Source organism: Amphibalanus amphitrite, unplaced genomic scaffold (genome assembly GCF_019059575.1).
Source record: "Amphibalanus amphitrite isolate SeventyFive unplaced genomic scaffold, NRLGWU_Aamphi_draft 001520F_arrow, whole genome shotgun sequence".
Taxonomy (NCBI): Eukaryota; Metazoa; Arthropoda; class Thecostraca; order Balanomorpha; family Balanidae; genus Amphibalanus; species Amphibalanus amphitrite.
In genome coordinates this window covers 20,273-40,260 of record NW_024883013.1, presented here as the reverse complement: position 1 = coordinate 40,260, position 19,988 = coordinate 20,273, and the positions used below count along the sequence as shown (strand labels likewise).

The following is a 19,988-nucleotide window of genomic DNA, read 5'->3' as shown; positions in this document are numbered from 1 at the left end:
TTCACATAACCATGGGCCCGGGAGGCACACCCACGTCAGCGGCGCGCGCCGGCGTTCCCCGATGACGTCACGGTCTGACAAATGACGTCACGAAGGGTCTCCGCGGACGGGCCGGTTTATAACAGCCGCGCCGTCGCCTGTCCGTCAGTCAGTCGCAAACAGAGCAGTGAGCAGCGAGGAGGGCTGCCGTGTCACCGGGCGGACACGACACACACACACACGGAACTATGAAGGTGAGCTTGGAGAACAATGGTTGGAGGCTTGTTAGTAACGACCATAAACGAGCAGAAAAGAGATCAGTTGCTGGATAAGAATGTTTCGTGACTACTTGCAAAATGTTACGCACCAACGATACTAATCATAACAGGCATTATTTTAGTCGTATTCTTCTCGGCTTCCTTCAATCGCACTTTCAGCGCTTCTGAAGTCGCCTTTGCCGCGTCTGAGGACTGCTCGACCCCGCAATCTGACCATTGTGTGCCCGGCAGGTTCTGGCGCTATCGTTGGCTGGCCTGGTGCTGGCACATTCTGCCGTGGCTGCGCCGCAAATCAGCGAGGACGCGGCGTTCGTGGCCTCCTTGATGGGTGAGGATCCGTCAGCCGCCGACCCGGCGAACCCCGGCGCCGCTCCCGACTGCACCGACGTCGGTAGTCTGAGCGACGCCGACTTCCTGGAGTCGCTGACGGGCGGCTGCGGGGGTCCGCCGCCGCCGCCGCCCAACGCCGTGCTGCGCTGCGAGCGCGACGAGTTCCTGTGCGTGCCCTACTTCCGCTGCAATCAGTCCGACATCGTCAGCGACCGGCTGGGCGTGTTCAACGTGCGCATCAACGCGCAGCAGTTCGAGGCCGACCACGAGATCCTGACGCACTCCGAGTGCCAGCGCTTCGGCGACGTGTGCTGCACCAACCCGCACCAGGGCGACCAGCTGGTCGAGGAGCCGTACGTGCCCAGCTGCGGACACCGAAACCCGGATGGCCTGCGCGCGCGCATCACCGGTTTCAAGGACCACGAGTCGCAGTTCGGCGAAATCCCCTGGATGGCGGCCGTGCTGCGCGTCGAGAACGTTGGCGGCGAGGACCGCAACTTCTTCGTTTGCGGTGGCTCGCTGATCGACGAGCGCGCCGTGCTCACAGCCGCCCACTGCGTCGAAAAGCTGGGCCCGGACGCCCGGCTGCGCGTGCGACTCGGCGAGTGGGACACCCAGAACGACAACGAGCTGTTCCCGCACGTGGACGTCGACGTGGCGGACTTCATCATCCACGAGGACTTCAGCTCGCGGCGGCTCAACGACGACGTGGCGATCCTGTTGCTGCGGGAGCCGGTGCCGCTGCAGCCGCACGTGGACACGCTGTGTCTGCCCGACCCGAAGCTGACCTACGACCCGACCGGCGTGCAGTGCGTGGCCACCGGCTGGGGCAAGGACGCCTTCGAGGGCGGCAAGTTCCAGACGGTGCTGAAGCAGGTGCCGCTGCCCCTGGTGGGCCACGCCGACTGCCAGGCGAGCCTGCGCACCACCCAGCTGCAGCGCTACTTCCGGCTCGACCCGTCCTTCCGGTGCGCCGGCGGCATCGGCGGCGAGGACACATGCACGGGCGACGGCGGCTCGCCGCTGGCCTGCGAGGACCCGCACAACCCGGGCCGCTACGTGCAGCTGGGCGTCGTGTCTTGGGGTATCGGCTGCGGCCTGCCCGGCATCCCGGGCGTCTACGCCGACGTCGTCCAGCAGGTCAAGTGGATCCAGAAGCAGCTGCGGAAGCTGCCGCCGCTGCCGGCGCCCGCCGCCTGAGCGCAGGGCGAGAGTCTGCGAGTGATGAGTCCGCGCCGGACAGGCTCTGACGACGCCCGGAGCGACTCCGCCCGTCCGGGCCGCTGCCCCCGGCCTAGAGTCGGGGCGCCATGTGCTGTCCGTTCTCAGTGACGCGTGTTTACTGCGTCTGCATGCTCGCCGGACGCCAGATCGAGCTTGGTTGTGTTTGTATGAATATTGAATATGTATACTGTTGGCTGGTACAGTTTGCTGCTATGAAGATGACAATAAATATACGTGAACAATGAACATTTATTTTTCTGTATTTCACACAAGCGTCATAAATACGTACAAAATATGGCTTGCAATGAACAACTTACAAACCCAACGACTTACGCCATCATCACAAACCCAAGTCAACCAATACCCTTCTCCAACAGCACAGATCCCACGACAGGTTCAATCGTGTACCTCCACGGACAGAAGATCATGGCTGTCTCGCCGAGAAATCACCATGAAGACGCCCTGATCTGGGACATCCAGCCAGGGCCGCGTCCGATACACATTACATAGTCGACCTTGGGCCCCAGCGACCGGGCAGAGACCACTGACAGACCGACTGGTTGGCCGGGTGGCAGACGGACGCTGTTGCAAAACTCCCAGACCACCGTCAGCCAGCATACACATTACACAGCAGGGTTTAGCCAGGCCGGTATGCGCAGCAGGGTGCTGTTTAGCCAGCGATGGCCCAGTTTGAGCTTCGCTAGTGACTGACAGAGCTGCTCCTTACAGGGCCGCAGTAGGTCTGAGGGAGTCCTGATCATTTCATCAGCTTGCGCAAGGGGTTCATGTAGCCCTCGGCCCTTGGAGTCCACGGTCAGGTGAGGCATGAAACTGAAGGAATTCCGCCACAGTACAAACACAGGTCTTTGTCCGTACGCAGCCGCTCACATGTAGAGCTGCAGGAGTTCGTCCGACACGGCGGCCGGCGTGAGGATGCCCAGGTCGGTGAACAGCAGCGTGATGTAGCGCGGAGGTGTGTAGTCCACCAGAGGGTTGGTCTTGTCCCGCGCCTCCGAGCCGGGCCGCACCAGCGCAAACTGGACAATAAAACCACACGGGTCAGTCCGGAAAACTGCTGTACCAACGGTGTCGCTGTGGGATTGGTACCTTCGAGTGTTCTCAAGTTAGGTTAACGTCTTCGTATGGTCAGCTAAAATATAGAGGTGCACAGCATTAAACGACCTGAAGTTGGTCAAACTGACTTCCGGGACGAGCGGAAGAACTCGCACTAAGTTTTACTGAAATTCAACTCGCATTGATATGTGCGCTTGTTATCATCGCGGAGCATTTGAAAAGATAGCACACATCTACGAGTCATGACAACTTGCGATAAGTTAGCACAAATGGGACCGGTTGGTCACTCACTGGAAAACTTTGCGACATTTCACAGAAAAAGCATGGGAGTTTCCCGGTAGGTGCACCGACAACATTCATCCATTAATCATAACTTGTTTTGATGTGACAATGGCGAAATAGAAGTGAGTCACCCACAATGACTTCCTGTAAATGAATGGACAAGACCGGTAAAATGAGCGGCTTTGTTCTATATCACGACTAGACATCTACATCCGATCCAAATGTACCGGACGTCGCTTCACATTACCGGACAGAAATCACGCCCTCTTTATATAGCTCCGGCCCGCGGGCGTCCCGAAACATCTCGATGTTTATACAGACGCGATGGTCGGCACATGCTTTAACATTAGGTAAACACACGCTTAGACTTTGGTTGGAAAATTGTGACACGATCCACCACACCAATCATGTTAAACAGTCGGCGAATTCAGCGGTCGACAGTCGGCCCGTTTACACGAGTCGACGAGTTGCACGATAAAGCTTAGGGCCCAACGCAATGCCTAGGCATGCCAATATGTATGACACGTTTCTGAGGCAGGGGCGGATCTCCTATACGGTTGGTGGGGCGGCTGTCCCACCAATTCGCCATTTTGCCCCACCAATTAGCGTTATGCCTCACCAGCCTTAGAACATTTGTAGGATTTTGTGGCCTTGCAAATCAATTGAGGAGATTTTGAATGTCTATTTAATGGAAAAGATTGTCTCTATAAGCATAGCGCTGCAGAGGCATTGTTATTGGCAATCGGGCATAGTTAATTTGGTGACTTTTTGCCCAAACAACTTCGTGAAAAGCTCCACCCATGTTCTGAAGGGTTCTTTCTCTGTCGCCTAAAAAAAAAAAAAAACGACGAGGTTCCAGAAGACAGATCACACAACATAAATTCAGATGCATCATATGAAGTGACGTGTCCGATTTGTATCACGAAAGAGCATCTACATATTATGCTTGAGCAATGCGCACCGGTCCCGACATCTTCTTAACAGCAAAGCCGCACCTAACGCTGACGCGAAATGGCGGGAAACAGCCCGGCTTTTACCGGGTTTTGCACACATAAGCATGCATGATCTATTATGTCGAGATCCAACCACTTGGCCATATTATCCCAACTTTGCAAATGCAAATTCTCGTGGAGAGTCACTGCACGGTATGCGGTAACCAAAGAACCCGCAATCTCAAATGTTTCAGAGAGCACTATTTATCAATGATCGTGACAGAAAATGTGACTTTACCAGATAAACATTGATTGAGCCGCACAAAATGATGGTCTGTATCGTTCCTAAGAGCATGCGTCTTCAGATCTACCGTTTAATTGTCGCACACTATTGCAAAAACGGCAACAAAGAGCACTCGGACCGAATTCACTCAGTGCAAAAAGTGTCAATAATTTAACACGACTAATCCATGAGGACCTACCACACCTAAGTCCTATTCAACACGCAAGCCTAACACCACACCGTTCCCCTACCACACCACTTCCGTCGCCCACTCCCATCCGGTCCCACCGCGGCCCACCACCCCGCCCCAGCCGTCCGGAACGCACCTTGAACTCATCGGGCACCTCCTGCTGGTTGAGCGGGTACAGCCGGACGAACTTGACGCACTCGGCCAGCACGTAGAGCGGCCGTTTGAAGGCGTGCGCGCTCATGGCCACCGCCAGGCTGCCGATCTTGTTGACGATGCCGCCGTTTTCGACGACACCCTCGGCGCCGACCAGCACGCAGTCGACCGACTCCATCGAGTAGGCCACCGCCGCGTCCAGGATCACCGTGCAGTCGATCCCGGCGGCGGCCAGCTCCCGGCGCAGCTCGGCACTGCGGGGAGGGAGGCAATCACAGACCGGCTCCGAGCTGGGAACGGGCTGCCCGGCCGCGGCCAGCTTCCCGCACAGGTGGGCCCTGGGGACGGGCTGCGGCTGTCACATCTCCGCCGCTGTCACAGTCCTGGGCCTGGGTCGGGCTGACACTGTCACCTGCACCGCTGGTACTGCCGCCCGGCTACTGAGGCAGGGCTGGCAGAGAGACCGAGAGGTGGGTCGCAGGAACACGACATACGACAAAAGCCACACCGACTACCTACCAGCTACCATAGGTATAGATTATTTGCATTTTTGTCAGTGGAATATTTGCTTGGCATTACTTTCTATCACATCCGTCAAGAAGAAAAACCATCAAATTTACAACTAATGAGGAGCGAAGAGATCAGATTTTTCCAGCCACAAAGATATTATGCATTCCGGTTACTCGCTATGAGATTTTTTGTCTCGGTGAGCACGATCGAATTTGACACGCAAGCAGAACACATGCAAGCCTTAATTAAGGCGTATATTGTACGTACATATTAATTTCAGCAGCTTATTTAGCTCATGAGATATAACAGAGGCCAGGGGCCATCAATTTGCTGGATTTATTCATGATAGGTTTTCCCGACCGCCCGCCGCCCGCCACCAATGGCCTCGCGTGCAGGGGCTGAATTGGATCACCGGTCACGGAACCAGTATTGCGACATCACGGCGAACGGATATAAACCGATTTTTGTATGCACATATTACCTAGCGGTTGCCAGATTCTTGGGAAAGGGGCAATTGAGGTTAATGCCCTTTACATTGAAATAAGCACAAATGAAAAATTTCCTTAATTTAAATTAAACCAGGATATTCAGAATAGGGAAAATTAGGAGACATTGTATACGGATGCAGAGGCATAAAACCATACCAGCGGTGAAAACAGATAGTAAGGTGTGGCTATTTGAGACAGTGGGCCTATTTGAGACAGCATTTAAATTGTTATAAAATAAAAACCGCTTGAAATTTATATTTAATTTTTGCTCAGGCGATTTACTGCTCGATTCTACACCTTCCTGAGCAAAAATATCACATCAAAATCAAACGCTCTTCATTTCATAGCGATTTAAAGTACTGTCTCAAATAGCCCCACTGTCCACTGTCTCAAATAGCCCCACTTTACGGTAAGTTCTTCCATACATCTTTGGAAGCATTCCATCGCAAACGTGAGATCACCTTTTCTCCCTCGGCACAAGCTCCCCTGCTGACATCATGTCTGCGCAGTCAGCTGGCTCGGCCAGTACACCCACCTCATTTATGGACCGGTCGTTCTGTCCGTTTGCCTATCCCCCCTGACTCACTGTGCATCACAATGGTGGGGGGCCGCCGCGGCGCAGATCGTTCCCGGAGAGAGAACATGGCCGCAGGTGGGTCTGCACGTGCACAGAACAGAGAGTCGCCGAGCCGGAGCCGCCGCCGCCGCCGGGTGGGTGGCTTTCCGCGGCCGTAGCCGGCGTCACAGCGCCGCGAGTGTACCGAATCAGGGAGGGGGGGGGGGGCAGTGACTGCCGGAGGGGCGGCACTGGGGTCCCGGAGAGGGGGGGAGGGGTGATCGGGAACCCGGCATCCCTCCGTATGAAGGGAAGGAGGCTGGGAGTGAGGCGAGAGAATCCCGTCGTTAGGAGGCCCTTGAGAGGAGGCCGGTGCTGGCAGTGCTTCCTGTGGCCCGGAGCAAGGCCGGAAATCACAAACAGAGGGGCCTCGTGGGAACTGACTGGCGTTGACTCGAGTCATGTTTGGCGCGTGAACGGCACGAAAGCGCAAGAGCGAAACTAAGCAAACTTTGAAGAGCATTCGACACTGTTTACCATTCTGTACTTAAGACACTTTTAAGGTCATAATCATTCACCATACCTATATAGATCTAGGCTGCTTAAAATACTGCAATGTAATGGTGGCATCGCTAATTGCTAGCCACAGTGACTCTTATGAATACACCATCATAAATTTCAACCGATGACACCACAAAGCTGGCCAAAAAAAAAAAAATCGCATTATTTTTATGCACATCTACATAAGGGATAAGACTGAACGGTCAAGGTCCGTGTCAACCGTCAACGTCAGGCGGTAGGAATGCACCATGATAACACTGAATATCTGGAAACAACTTCTGACAGCAGGTACATTGAAACCACTTACGGCTACAGGCTCAGCATGGAGACTACCTAACCATTTCAGATAAATCCGAAGCCGTTTTTGAAGCTGAGATTGTTGACACATAAACCGCAGAACGTCAACGACGCTCACAGGAAATTTTGATTGACGTTTATGGCGCTAGCCTGAGATATTAGCATGATGGATAATGACTCAGGGACTTAACACGGAGCCTGGGGGTCGCTTCAACATAATTGTTTTGTTGGACGTCGACAAGTCAACATTTAAGTTCAAGTTAGCCCTAGTGCAGGCAAAGCTGCGACGAGCTGCCCGACGCTTTCCACTGTATTTGCAATAATCACATTAGATGACAGAGCAGATGGCAAGTGAAAGTTAAAAAAGTAAGTCGTTCAAAATGGATACATTCAATGAAAAATCCAGCATTAAATATACCTACATAATACATAAGAGTTTTGAACATACGGAAAACGATATATAGGGTGCGGCAAAAGTATTGATACCTTCCGTCTTTTTGTAATAGCTCAATGCATTTCCAGTATGCCCCCGAATATGACATTTCTGAGCGCGCCCTTGCGTACCCGCATCCTTCCCCGAGGCGGGGATTAGCTGAACAGCTGACCTCGACCCAGAGGGTCGCCGGCCGGGGTCATTATCCACCCGGTGGCCGCTGCAGTAGCCACGGCCGAACCATGAAGGTCAAACAATACAGTTTGGAGGCTCGCAGCCGCGCCATTGGCATGCTCCAAGCCGGCAAGACGCAGAGGGACGTTGCCTCACACTTTGGGGTCCCAGTCCTCACCATCAAACGCTGGTGGAAGAAGTTTAAGGAGGCAGGGAACGTCGCAGATAGACCGCAGTCAGGGCGCCCTTCCAGCATCTCGACCGTCGCCAAGATCGTGATGAAGAAAGCGGCTGGAAAATCTGGCCACTCGGTGAGGAAGCTGTCCAAACAGCTCACTCGGAAGAAATATCCGGTGTCCGAGAGGACTGTCCGCCGGTACTGGAGGAACACCCTTGGACTGAAGGCCTACAAGATCCGCGTAAGGCCAAAATTAACGGAAAAACAGCGAGCACAGAGGCTTCAGTTTTGCAAGGAACGCAAGAACTGGACTGTGGAAGAGTGGAAACGGGTACTCTTCAGCGACGAGTCTCCCTTTCAACTCTTCCACCACCCAAACCGCCAGAACGAGCGAGTGTGGGCTGAGAACCCGGCTGAAGTCCCAAAGGCGTTCAGCGTAAAATTTCCGCCGAAACTGATGGTGTGGGGCATGATGTCCTACGAGGGACTGAGCCAGCTGCACGTGATCCCGCAGAAGACGTCAGTCAATGCCGAGTACTACGTGGAGCACATCCTCGAGGAAGTCTGCCTCCCTGCCATCAACAGGACGGCCACGACGGGCTCCGTCCTCACGCGCCGCATGGTCGAGCGCAGGTCGGACAGCATTTTCATGCAGGATGGCGCTCCAGCTCATCGGTCTGCCAGAGCGCAGAAGTGGTGCCGGGAGCACCTCCCCAACTTCTGGGCTAAGGACACGTGGCCAGGGAACAGCCCTGACCTGAATCCAATTGAAGAGCTCTGGGGGATAATGCAGCAGGAGCTGGACAAGAAAAAACCTCCCAGCAACCTTGAACAGCTCGAGCAGGCGCTCAAGAGGACGTGGGCGAACATCAGCCCACAGACTCTGAAGAACCTGGTGGCCAGCATGCCCGCACGTCTCTCACTCTGTGTCCAGCTTCGTGGAGAATACATTGACCGCTGAAATGAAACTGTTGTTTTAATTTTACGGGAGGGACGGAATGAATGGTAAGGTATCAAAACTTTTGCCGCACCCTATAGTTAGCTCGAAACAGCCTATATTTTCTTGACATGTTCGCTTCTCAACACACTCCCATCATTAGGTAAGTGTTGCCGTTTTTTTTTACCGATCCTTGTGGATTCGTATTGCCCCGCTAGCCAGTGAGCAGTATTGGGTTTATCAACCGTTTAGCAAAACGTAAACCAACTCGAATACGAGCCGCATCTCAGCCTAAAGCCGATCGTGTTGACCACTCCCACAGCCGTTTGACAAGGCCACTGTACTGGTGGTCGGGAGACAGCCCTGTGCGGTTCAGCGCGGTGGCCGGGTGCTGGCGGCACGGACTCTGTGTGGTTCAGCTCGGGTGCCGGGTGCTGGCGGCACGGACTCTGTGTGGTTCAGCGCGGTGGCCGGGTGCTGGCGGTATGGGCTCTGTGTGGTTCAGCGCGGTGGCCGGCGCTGCGGTATGGGCTCTGTACTGGACCACGGACGCCGTGTGGCTGCCGGCTGCCGCTGCGGTGTGAACATGACACATATCCGCGGATAATAGCCCCGCTAACTACCAGACAACAAGGGTCCGCCGGTGGCCGAGAAAAAACCGTGTGGGAGACTGGTTTTGAACGTGGAGGATGAGTCAACCCAGGTGTGAAACTCCGCGATCTGAGTCATAATACCGCATCCGCTAACGATCGGCCCAGCCTGGCTCAATAGGCGATCTGGTCCTCACTCCATTCCACAGGACGTGTTGGGGGGGGGGGGGGGTGCTATTTGCATTTAACTTCGTGGCAACCAATCAAATCATTCCCACTTAATGGAAGCCGGAAAAATATGTGCCCATTTAATTGCTAAATAAATGAGCACAACTGGTAGAGCTTATTCTAGGAATGAAATGCAAGAACACAACGATTTACCACCACGTCCTAACGGTACTTTCGGCTATGCTATGACATACTTGACAGCCTGACCAATCAGAGCCTGGATATTGTTGGTTGATAAAGATGAACGAGCTTCAAGCGGGAGGAAGTGGCTCGTGTCCGTCTCTACTCACCCGCTCCGGTCCGGCTGGCTCTCGGTGACCAGCACGCGGAAGTTCTTGCCGCTCTCCTTCTTCGCCCTGATGAGAGCGTCTCTGACGGCCCGCGACCTGCGAAAATAGGAGCAGTGAGACACTAAACTAGCGGTTCCAGCGGGGCGAGCGCACTTCTGACGGTGAAGGTAACAAACACATTCTCTGGAGTTGCAAGAAGGGACAGTGGTAAGGTGAGTGTCCACGTCCAGTGCTATCAAAAACAGCACGGAAAATCGAACACAGCAAGCCGAGCTGAACAATTGAACATGTTTGCAGCTTATAGGATGACCTACATCACCCACAGACCTCTATTCATTTAATGGACAATGCGGCAACCTTATTCCGCGGAGGTGGAGTTAAAGAAGGAACGAAAGCACGGCATCTCACCCGCAGAATCTAACAATAGCCGCGTTTACATAGGGATTGTCGCAAGTTTATAGCTCTGCCTGTGATGTTGCAATAGATGCCAATGGCGCTTTACAACTTACAAAATGGTACTGTCTAAATCTACCAAGAGCACTGCATCGAAATTATCGCAAAATAAATGAGCTGAAGCCTCGTCAAAAATGCTATGTAACCAGGCATAACGAAAGCTAACACCTGGCGGAACAGTGCCAATGTGGACCCGTACGGCTGCGCTGCCCTCTATGTGCGAAACCCTGAACTAAAAACGCCATCCAGCAGCGTTAGGCAGACGTTGGCAAGGCGAGTGGTGTTCAGATCCCCAGGTGACCCCCCCCCCCTCCCTCCCCCAGCCACCCGGTCCCGGTGTCGCTGAGCCCTTACCTGGAGTGTGTGAGGATGGTCATGTCGTCCATGATGAAAGGGTCGCAGAGGTCGGCGATCTTCTGGCGCGCCCCCGAGTACTGCTGGATAAAGTCGCGGCCGCGCTCAATCATCAGACTCTGGCTCTCCCGTAGATGCTGCACGCGGAAAACAATGCTGCATTTAGGCATCAACTTCATAATAGGCCTACTAGTACAGTAAGCTTACTTCCATTCAGACTTCATACAGAAGAGTCATTAACTCTTTCTTGAGTCGATGTTTGTTTAAATTGTTACCGTATGTTTTTTGCTAAGATTTTTGCGACTATAGAAGGCGATTAATTACCAGCTTTTACGACTGCGCATACAGACTCCTGGTTTTGCCGTAGGAATGAAACACAGTCTGAGTGCTACAGACCGGACCCTGACCACCCCACGCTCTCCTCCAGGGCCACCCTCCCGGCCTCGCCACTCACCCCCTTCTTGTCGAGGTTGGCGATCAGCGTGACGGAGCGCAGAAACAGCTCGGTGCCCGAGGAGACGGACGCGCCGGCCTTCTCGCTGGCCTGCAGGATCTTCTGCAGCTGGCCCATCCGCTCCATCAGACCGCTCATAGTCTCGTCTGCACATGCGCAAAAAAACGCCAATAGCTGAGGGAGCTGCGGCTTCGGGCTTTGTCTTTTGTTTGGACATCACATTCTTACCATCAGATCATATGATTGTTCAATGATGTGAAAAATATCCATGTTATTGGCCATTTCTTTTAACCCTCACCCGTAGGGGGGGGGGGGGGGTAGAACAAAACCCTCTCCCCTCGGTTTTTCGCAAATAACTCGCGTAAAAACGACCGAACGGGACGAAACTTTCAGTATCCTCGAGTTTATCAATTTTACAGCAACTCGGAACATTTCATGGCCCTGACCCAAATGGCCTTTGACCTGTGACCTATTTCTCGAGAACATGTTTGGACAGAATTGCGATTCGGTGTACCTATGTCAGCTCGCATTAGCCGCGCGTTTGCAGTCTTTTCGTGGTTTCAAGCGTTCAAACGTGTGATATGTTGATCCCATGCATTAGGGTTGGTGTCAAGGTCACCTGAAGATCAGGTCAGGTCATTGACCTTTGATGATCTCGGTTTACTTTTTCGAGCTTTACATGTTTCTAGGCTAGTTTTTTTTAGCTGATTCGAATTTAGCAACCATTTGAAGTTTGAACATTTACGAAGCAGTTTTAGTGCCTTCGTAACATGTTACAAAGCTGTCAAGAGGTGGTTGACACCTACTACGAATACCCGACAGGACCCCTACTGGCTGACCTGATCTGACCTGACCTGACCTAAATGCATGAATACATCATCTGTGATCAAAACTTACATGATATTCGTGATAAGCACCAATAAAAAAAAACGTAACAGCAACAGTTTACGACGTTTTAACAGGTCCCGATTTCCCGACTTTTGGTCGACTTATGGGTCATTGACCTGACCTAGAAGGTCAACCAATGATCTAGGACCTTAAAATTGGAAAGCATCGGCTTCCTCTCGTCACGGGCAGCACGCTCATTTTTTCAGCGAAGCTCTAGCTCGATCAGAGGCCAAATGGCAAGGGGGTACAACGGACCCCCCCCCCTTATAGATTCGCGGCTGGCAAAACACCAATTCAGGATGGTTAACCTATAAGCATGAAGATCGTGCAATGAAGTGCCTGGCTCATTTTCACACCACAATCGGCATTTCATTCAGTCCCTGACTGACTGCCCCAGCATTTCTGCAGCTCACTGACTTACATTCATGGGTCTCCAGGTCAGTGAGAAGGGTGTTGATGGCAGCAAAGGCAACGGACATCTCCGGGTCCTCCTTCAGCAATGTCGTGAAGGAACGCTGAACAGCTGTGGACACAAACATACAAAACTCTCATAGCTGCCACTGAGTGCTTGTTTTTGAGTGGTTTGGTGACAGTGGTTTTAAAACACTATTAAAACGCTTTCATCCAAATAAATGAAAACACTATGGCCTCTATAAATATCCCTGAAAGGAGATCATGCCCTGCCATGACCCCTTTGACCAGAGCAGAGACTATGGTTGGTCTAGTACATGGTCTACAACTCCACAATAACTCCTAATAATCGCCTGGTATCAACAATATAAAAAAGCCAGTCAGCCAGTCATATCATGTCCCATAATTAATGCATAATAATGGCTTACCAGAATCATCCATAGTCATTGCAGCTATTTCAGTCCGAGTGAATTGAAGATAAACCTGGAAAAATTTGAACCCATCAGTGATCAGTCATCCCTCTCCACCATTGTGACTAGAGCCGACTGATAAAATCCTCATTTTTTGTCATTGTGTCGTCATCACAACTGCAATTTGCCAGTCCGTAGCTAAGTTGGTAGAGCGTTGGACTCTGTGTGGTAAGAGCACACAAGCCACACATCCCGATTATAACAGTCCGAGTTTGAAGAGCTGATGTTTATGAGCCTCCTGACAGGTATGGTTGTGTTTGGTGGAAGGCCATAGCCAGCCAAAGTCAGTGAAAGGACCGGCCATGAGCCGCTATAAGCATACATTCCACTTCAGACTCAGAATTCTGCCATAGATCATGATCAGGAATTGCGAGACTGGAGGGCAGGGCACAAATTGAAATGCAATAGACGCTCATGCCGCCCAGCTGGACGCTGGTTAAATTCCTTGTCTGTTGTCAAAGTAAATCTTTGAGACAGTACGAAAATTTGACTGATTTATAATCATGCTCAAGGCAACAGCCGCAACAGCCTGTCACCTTGCTGGCACCTGTCACATCACGCCTGTCACTTTCACTTCTGCTTTAGCTGTATCATATCAATAGGTATGCACTGAAAGATAGGTATAAATGGTATGGTATAGTATATATCATTGACCTAAAAAAGACTTCTATAGGTCAATGGTATATATATATATATATATATATATATATATATATATATATATATATATATATATATATATATATATATATATATATATATATATATATATATATATATATATATATATATAGAAACTACGAAACTTATAATGAAATTGCCTAATGAAGTTTTTGACACGGTGTATTGATAAACTTGATTGATAGGAGCAAGGGATATATGGATAGGTATATAGAACCCAAACCGTTTTTAACCGTTTTTATTATGTTTTTATCAAGATATCACGTTGTTGTTTTGTTGTTTTGGTTTTGGTCTAGGGCGCGTGGCAGCTTCGCTCTTGCGTCCAACTATCAAGATATCTATTTATATTTTATAGTCACCGTGGATATCTGGTGGATATCACGTTTTTATCTCGACGCACCCGTATAGTTTAGCAGCTAGCAGCCACCTTATTGAAACTTTTGCGCTGAATTTGTCCTATTTTACAAGCTCTTTTTAAATTCATTCCATCCATTATTTCATTGATTTAATTGTAAAAGTTTTTTTTTATTTTAAACAAATAAATATTATTGAATTGATCTTATACATATAGAAATGACAACGTTGTTTTTGCTCTAAAATTAAATACAATATTTATTAGATTTAAGAATTGTACAGGTTCAAAACGAACGCAGCTGAGACAATTATATTATGTTCAAAATTTGTTCAAGACATGACGTCTTGAGGGTAGTGCGCAATATTGACTAATTACAGTACGATACAAGTCGAAAGTTACTTTCGCAAGCTGCCCTCTTTTCTTTTTGATCAGCAGCAAATAGAACGTCAGCATTTGGTCAGTCGTCGTCGGAGTGCTTCGAGTCGAGAGTTACTACGACGTCCGTGTGAATCTTTTTTTCTTCAACTGGGTTACAATTTAAGCCATCCTTTTGAAAATGGCTAAATGCCTCGCCATAGGATGCCCATCAAACTCATCACATGTTCAAGCTCGATTGCAGGAAAGCTCATACAAATTAACTAGATTTATGCTAATGCTCCTTTTCGTTTGCCAGATATACATTCTGTTATTTGATTGTATGGCTTCATGCAGTAAGGATTCAGGTAAGTTACTGAAAAAGCAACAATGCTGAATTTTGTAACAGTCTTATATGATTTTCGGATTGGTACTTTATTAGAGTAGGGGTTTGAACACCAATCCTGTAATTTCCTGTTACCTGGTAATCCATTAGTATTAGGGTAAACCCCAAACTCAGCATAAGGGTATGGTGTTTGTTTATTTGGTCATAAGCAGTTTGTGAACAAGGATCATTTGTTTCATAGGAATAGAGACTGAGGGTGATAGGATCTAAAACTGAGGTTCTCCAAATTGCCACGCACAGACTCCAAAGAAGACTTGTTATAATCAGAAGCACTGCAATATGCAAAACATAAATAAAAACTTGCAAGGTCAAAGAACTCCTCACAAACATTTATACCTGAAAATATTTGTTTAGTTAGAGGAAGATACCATATGAAAATTTGGTCATTCATCAAATAATTCCCACTTTAGTCCTGTGTATGCTTGAATATACATTTGCCTTGTCTGGCTGACGTCACCCCTGCTCCCCTGTCTTCCCACAGGACAGCTGGACCGGGTGATGACGTTCCACCACTACAGTGCCATGTTTGCGCTCGAAGATGTCTTTTTCGAGATCGTGTCGCCGGAAGTGCTGCAGTACACCTACCTGATCCAGGTGACTCGCGATTTCGGCACCCCTTTCAACTTTACGCTGCGGGGCGCGCGCCTCGTGCCCGCCGACCCGTCGTTCGCCTGCGGACCGCTCGCCAACTGTGACGACATCGAGGGAGGCGTCGCCTTCGTTCAGAGGGGGTGAGTGCTGGGTTTTGGAGAAGGATTTGGTAGGATAAGCCACACATAGGATGCACACAGAGGATGCATAATGTGCCATTCTTCACATGCTGACGTTTCCAACTAGGTTTAGGATTTGGTTTAATCGGATTGGCTGCTGTCTACTCGGTGCCCACGTCAGTTATGAGGTAGGTATACATTTATGATTTCAGTGTGTAAACACTTCTTGAGAATTGAGTAGCCATGCGTCATTGACACACTGATGCGATGCTCGTGCTCATTGTTCACAATATCGTTTAAGTACGTTTATCGTGCCGCAGGGATTGTCCGTTCGTCGAGAAGGCGATGAACGCCCAGCTCTGCGGGGCGCGCGCCGTGCTCGTGTTCGACGACGACCCGGAGAATGTCGAACACTTCATAGAGATGACGTCCGAGAGCAAAACAATGCACCCCACCATACCCGCGGCGTTCCTGCTCGGAAAGAACGGGTGAGTTGTGAAAACGCCGATCACGTGTGGATGTTGTTTTTTAAATCGCACGTCTAGGATGTTTTGACACATATTCCGTTTGTGTTGGAGTTTTCATTCATTTTCGTGGCTTCAGTGATCATTTAATTTATGCATTATATGAAAGTAAAATTTTACATTTATTTCAAATGAGCTACACAGGTTATTCCTGAATTGCTGCACAGTTGTGGGCTGTGGCTATCTCTGACTCCAAATGATAGTCTGAGCATACCAACCTCACCCCTATTTCTCTCTCGTTCCTCAGGTACGTAATTATGGAGACGTTGCAGCGACTGCGGCTGAGCCATGCCGTCATCAACATCCCCATCAACGCCAGCATGTACCACATTCACGAGCGCAAGCAGCCGCCCTGGGTGCTCTGGTGACATACACAGGTCAGCTCAGGACAGCCCCGCTGCCCGTGGGTGTGCCCTTGGCAAAACACCCCGAGGGACCTTCGCTGTCGCATCAGGGCCTAATCAACGACCAAGTCAAATGTGAGGGTCAAATCTGAGGGTTTTTGCGCTTACATAAGGACGTGGCCTCGGCTGAATGAGCCGGGACGCGTATTTATTGCTCATCGTTTGTGGTATTCGGCAAGGCGATGTGTTTGGGTTTTCGTGTGTTTGTTGGGGTCAGAGGGTGCTGTTTTTTTTTTTGTAGCTCGCTGCAGTGAGGAATTTGTCATTTCCAGTCGTTCACTGGGGTCATTAGTTAGCCAGGTAAGAGTGGTCTGCTGTGTTTGGGGTCTGGGATACTGAGTTAGCCTGAAGTCAGCCAGTAGAGGGCATAGGCGGGCCGCGGCTCGCCTACCTCAGCAGTGCCTGGGCGCCGCCTTGTCGCGAGTGGTCACCTCTGGGAGGCCGTAGTTTGTACGTTATTGGTACCTATTAGCTTCAGTAATCCACCTGACAAAATGTGACGAAGCGTTGTAGCATGGGACGCCATTGAAGGTCCTCCGTCTCCTCAGAGCCGGTCCCCGGGCCCTCTGGGAACCCCGTGCCCCCGCGGGGTGTTACCGGTAGTGGATAGAGGTCGCTCAGAGCACTGTGATAAATAGGTGTGCCGCCGCGCGGGGGCACGCTGGTGGGTACTGGGCCGGCGAGCTCCGCGGGGCGGTATCAGTCAGTTCCTTACAGAGCGGCTACTGCGTGAGGAGACGCAGTCGTGACTGCGTAGTACGCAGAACCGTGATTGTGCGAGACGCAGCGTCAGGCATTGTCTGCGATCAGCATGTGTTGGGTCAGCGCTGCGGAATCACATTTGCTGCAGAGTCACATTTGCTGCAGAGATGGAGCAGCAGTGGAAGCACGCAAACATGCCGAGGCTCTCAGAGCCTCGCTATGCACGAGCTTCGCCCTGCTCACAGGCGGGCTGCTGCTTCCTGATTGGTAGACCCCACCTGCCGACAAGTCATGTGATTGACCAGACGTGTTACCGTCCCACCGGAGTGGATTCGATGGGCGGAGTGTGCGGACGGTGACATCAGAGAGAGAGATAGTGCTGGGGTGAGGAGGGTGCTGGATCGCGCCTTTGTATACGCCAGTCTGGAACCTTTTGATGTGGTTATCTAATGGCGTTACTGTTTCTCGTCATTCAGATGTGAAAATGCACGTATTTCGTCAAGAATTGGGTTAGCGGATTGCTGATTCGCAGAATAATATTTGCCAGAAAAAAAAATTGTTATTTGAATGGCCATATATGTTATTTTCAACTTAACTTTAGTTTCAGCTTAGTAATTTCGGTTGCTTTGCGCCAGCCCCAGTTCGACTCAAACGTTCGTAGGTGTATAATAGCACCAAAGTTTCGTGGGTCCGGGAACAGTGCGTTGGTCATTGAGCGAGAGTCTTGGTCGGGCTTCTTTAACGTGAACATATGTCTCCGCCACGGGTGATATACGAAGTTGTGCCTCAATCAAACAAACTGCCAACTGGCATGCATGACGCGAGAAAAACCCATGTAGACTTACCATCATTGTTTCTGCATGTTCATGATGTTTAAAGGTGATAAAGTGAATTTTCGGTCGTCAGCTAGCGCTTTGGATTGCGTCGGAGGATTGCTGTTGATTCCTAGTAACCTATGCCAATAGTCGTGTGCATTAGGTGGGGGCTGCGTGGTATGTTTTATGCGATCTCAGGTACAGTCATCAGCAGTGGGTTTGTTGATTTCAATACAAATTGCTCGGTGAGACTCTGTTTTGGCTGATCCAGGTGACACTGACAGTGACGAACCCACGCGGAGGAAATCGAAAGGGACAATGGCTCTATTGCGATAACCGGACCGGATGCGCTTCTGACCAAAATATGTTTTGTGTAGAGAGGAAATTATAATGGATCCCCTCCCCCACATCCAGTCATAATTGGTCAATGCAGATGGGCTAATGCAGTATGTCCTACTTTTTGTATGTGTCCGTGGAATGTTTGAGTTACTGTCCTAAACTGTATTCTTCGCATTGATGTTTTTGTTGGCTGTTTAGTGGATCCCTTTCATGAGTTTCTCCGCAACTTTGCCAATGCGATATTATGAATCCGGCTGAGCTTACGAGTGTGATATATAATATGAATATAATGTAAGCACTGTACGTACATGAAGCAACTGCTCACTGCATAATAGTAGAGACGTAAATGCATCGTATGAATTTTACACTACGATTCCAAAATATGATGATTGGCTATATGATGGTTTATGGTAAAACATGAAAATTAGAAGCCACGTTTATTTCAATCCCACGACAGTCGTACAGTAACTGTAGTACGACTTACGAGTAGGGGAGACCCGGGAGGCATGGGCCGGTTTTGTGAAAAGGCAATTTTCTTCCAGTGGGCAGTGGCTAGACCCAGTTTTTCACTCTGTGTACGTGAAATTGCCTTTCGTCTGCAATGTGTGCCGGATATAAGGCATCTGGGATCAACTATTTTGTCTCGAGATAACTTTCAATAAATCATGCACTTTTTCGATCCATTAAAATAACCCGGAGGTATGGGCCATGGCCCAGGAGGTATGGGCCGGTGCCATGTTTCATATTCTTTTCTCGACAATGAGAACAATACTCGTAGCTGGTATCTACCTTGATCTCTCTTAGAGCCCAGGAACCACATAAGCGGCCAACAGCTTACTTCATGGAGGTCACTTGGGCTCATATGTATTTTGGTAAACTCAAGCATGCGCCATGACATAAGATCAATAATATTTTTCTGTCCGAATGAAATTTGAAGTTAAATTTTCGACCCTGCGCGACAAAAATAAAACTTATTGACGGGGACATTCAATGAAAGCATCTTTTTATTCATTTAGGATCGACCGGATGGGTGGCCCGAACCTCTCGGTTAGGAGGCCAGAATATGCGTGCACCTACCTCAGCTCATAATCTTGCAAGAAAGCTTCAAATTGTCTATCCAGTCTTAATTTGCATGCTTTAAACTTTATCTTAGCGATGGTCTGACATCATAAAACGAGCCTGGTTCAAATTTATCACGAATTTTCTGTATGTACCGTATTTTACTCGAAGAGGGCAAAAACGCTTTATCACCGCTCGTTGCTAAAAAAGACTGAGGAAGATTTTGAAAATCACGTGGGATGTATAACGGAATGGCTGCTACCAGTTAACGCCGTCAAATGTGTAGAAATACGCAACACTTCTTCAAAACTGCGATGGCCCATACCTCCAGGGGGCCCATACCTCCCGGGTCTCCCCTAACTGTTTGCCTGCTAATTACTTGATTCCATGTCTTAAACTAAAAAAAACAGTTATTCATCACTGTTGGCATTTTCTTAACGCTTTGAAGGCTGGCACGCGACGGTGGCTAATTTCCGACTGCGTGCCACGATTCGAGCTCACGTTGCCTATTATGGTCCGTGTCAGTTGTTTTCCGCGTGGGCGCCCGTAGCGTAACTGGTGGTGACATCCTGACCACGGCCGGCGGAAAACACAAGCAGTATTGTTGTGACGAATGTGCTGGGGTGGGGTGGTGAGGGGGGG

General features: G+C 50.1%; 3 protein-coding genes across 9 annotated transcripts; 2 read left to right on the top strand and 1 right to left on the bottom strand.

Moving 5' to 3' along the window:
- The first annotated feature begins 29 nt into the window (after positions 1–29).
- On the top strand, positions 30–2,057 carry LOC122373595 (phenoloxidase-activating factor 2-like). The gene is made up of 2 exons (XM_043351836.1): positions 30–233; positions 489–2,057. Exons 1-2 carry the CDS (start codon positions 228–230, stop codon positions 1,785–1,787), a joined length of 1,305 nt encoding a protein of 434 aa, XP_043207771.1. The 5' UTR covers positions 30–227; the 3' UTR covers positions 1,788–2,057.
- LOC122373596 (translation initiation factor eIF-2B subunit alpha-like) lies at positions 2,047–15,418 on the bottom strand. Of its 4 annotated transcripts, none has more exons than XM_043351840.1 (8): positions 15,379–15,418; positions 12,956–13,010; positions 12,538–12,639; positions 11,229–11,374; positions 10,775–10,911; positions 9,968–10,063; positions 4,709–4,979; positions 2,047–2,848 (listed from the first exon to the last, which is right to left on the bottom strand). In XM_043351840.1, exons 2-8 carry the CDS (start codon positions 12,972–12,974, stop codon positions 2,696–2,698), a joined length of 924 nt encoding a protein of 307 aa, XP_043207775.1. In that variant the 5' UTR covers positions 12,975–13,010; positions 15,379–15,418; the 3' UTR covers positions 2,047–2,695. The 4 variants fall into 4 exon arrangements, with proteins under 4 accessions (XP_043207775.1, XP_043207772.1, XP_043207773.1 ...); XM_043351837.1 differs by lacking the exon at positions 15,379–15,418 and adding an exon at positions 14,038–14,082; XM_043351838.1 differs by lacking the exon at positions 15,379–15,418 and adding an exon at positions 14,061–14,076.
- Positions 14,412–18,197, top strand: LOC122373598 (PRADC1-like protein). 4 transcript variants are annotated; one of them, XM_043351843.1, is made up of 5 exons: positions 14,422–14,427; positions 14,707–14,755; positions 15,275–15,524; positions 15,824–15,991; positions 16,275–18,197. In XM_043351843.1, exons 2-5 carry the CDS (start codon positions 14,731–14,733, stop codon positions 16,393–16,395), a joined length of 564 nt encoding a protein of 187 aa, XP_043207778.1. In that variant the 5' UTR covers positions 14,422–14,427; positions 14,707–14,730; the 3' UTR covers positions 16,396–18,197. The 4 variants fall into 4 exon arrangements, 3 of the variants coding, with proteins under 3 accessions (XP_043207776.1, XP_043207778.1, XP_043207777.1); XM_043351842.1 differs by lacking the exon at positions 14,422–14,427 and adding an exon at positions 14,491–14,532; XR_006255078.1 differs by lacking the exon at positions 14,422–14,427 and having other exon boundaries at positions 14,503–14,755; positions 16,275–16,506; positions 17,299–18,197.
- Positions 18,198–19,988: the final 1,791 nt, after the last annotated feature.

Coding starts and splice junctions, on each gene's coding strand:
- LOC122373596 (XM_043351840.1), bottom strand. Junction 10,912..11,228: donor CCAACCTCGACAAGAAGGGG/GTGAGTGGCGAG, acceptor TTCCGCGTGCAG/CATCTACGGGAGAGCCAGAG. Junction 2,849..4,708: donor AGGTGCCCGATGAGTTCAAG/GTGCGTTCCGGA, acceptor TTTATTGTCCAG/TTTGCGCTGGTGCGGCCCGG.
- LOC122373598 (XM_043351841.1), top strand. CDS start 14,590: ATGGCTAAATGCCTCGCCATAGGATGCCCATCAAACTCATCACATGTT. Junction 14,756..15,274: donor TTCATGCAGTAAGGATTCAG/GTAAGTTACTGA, acceptor GTCTTCCCACAG/GACAGCTGGACCGGGTGATG. Junction 15,992..16,274: donor TTCCTGCTCGGAAAGAACGG/GTGAGTTGTGAA, acceptor CTCGTTCCTCAG/GTACGTAATTATGGAGACGT.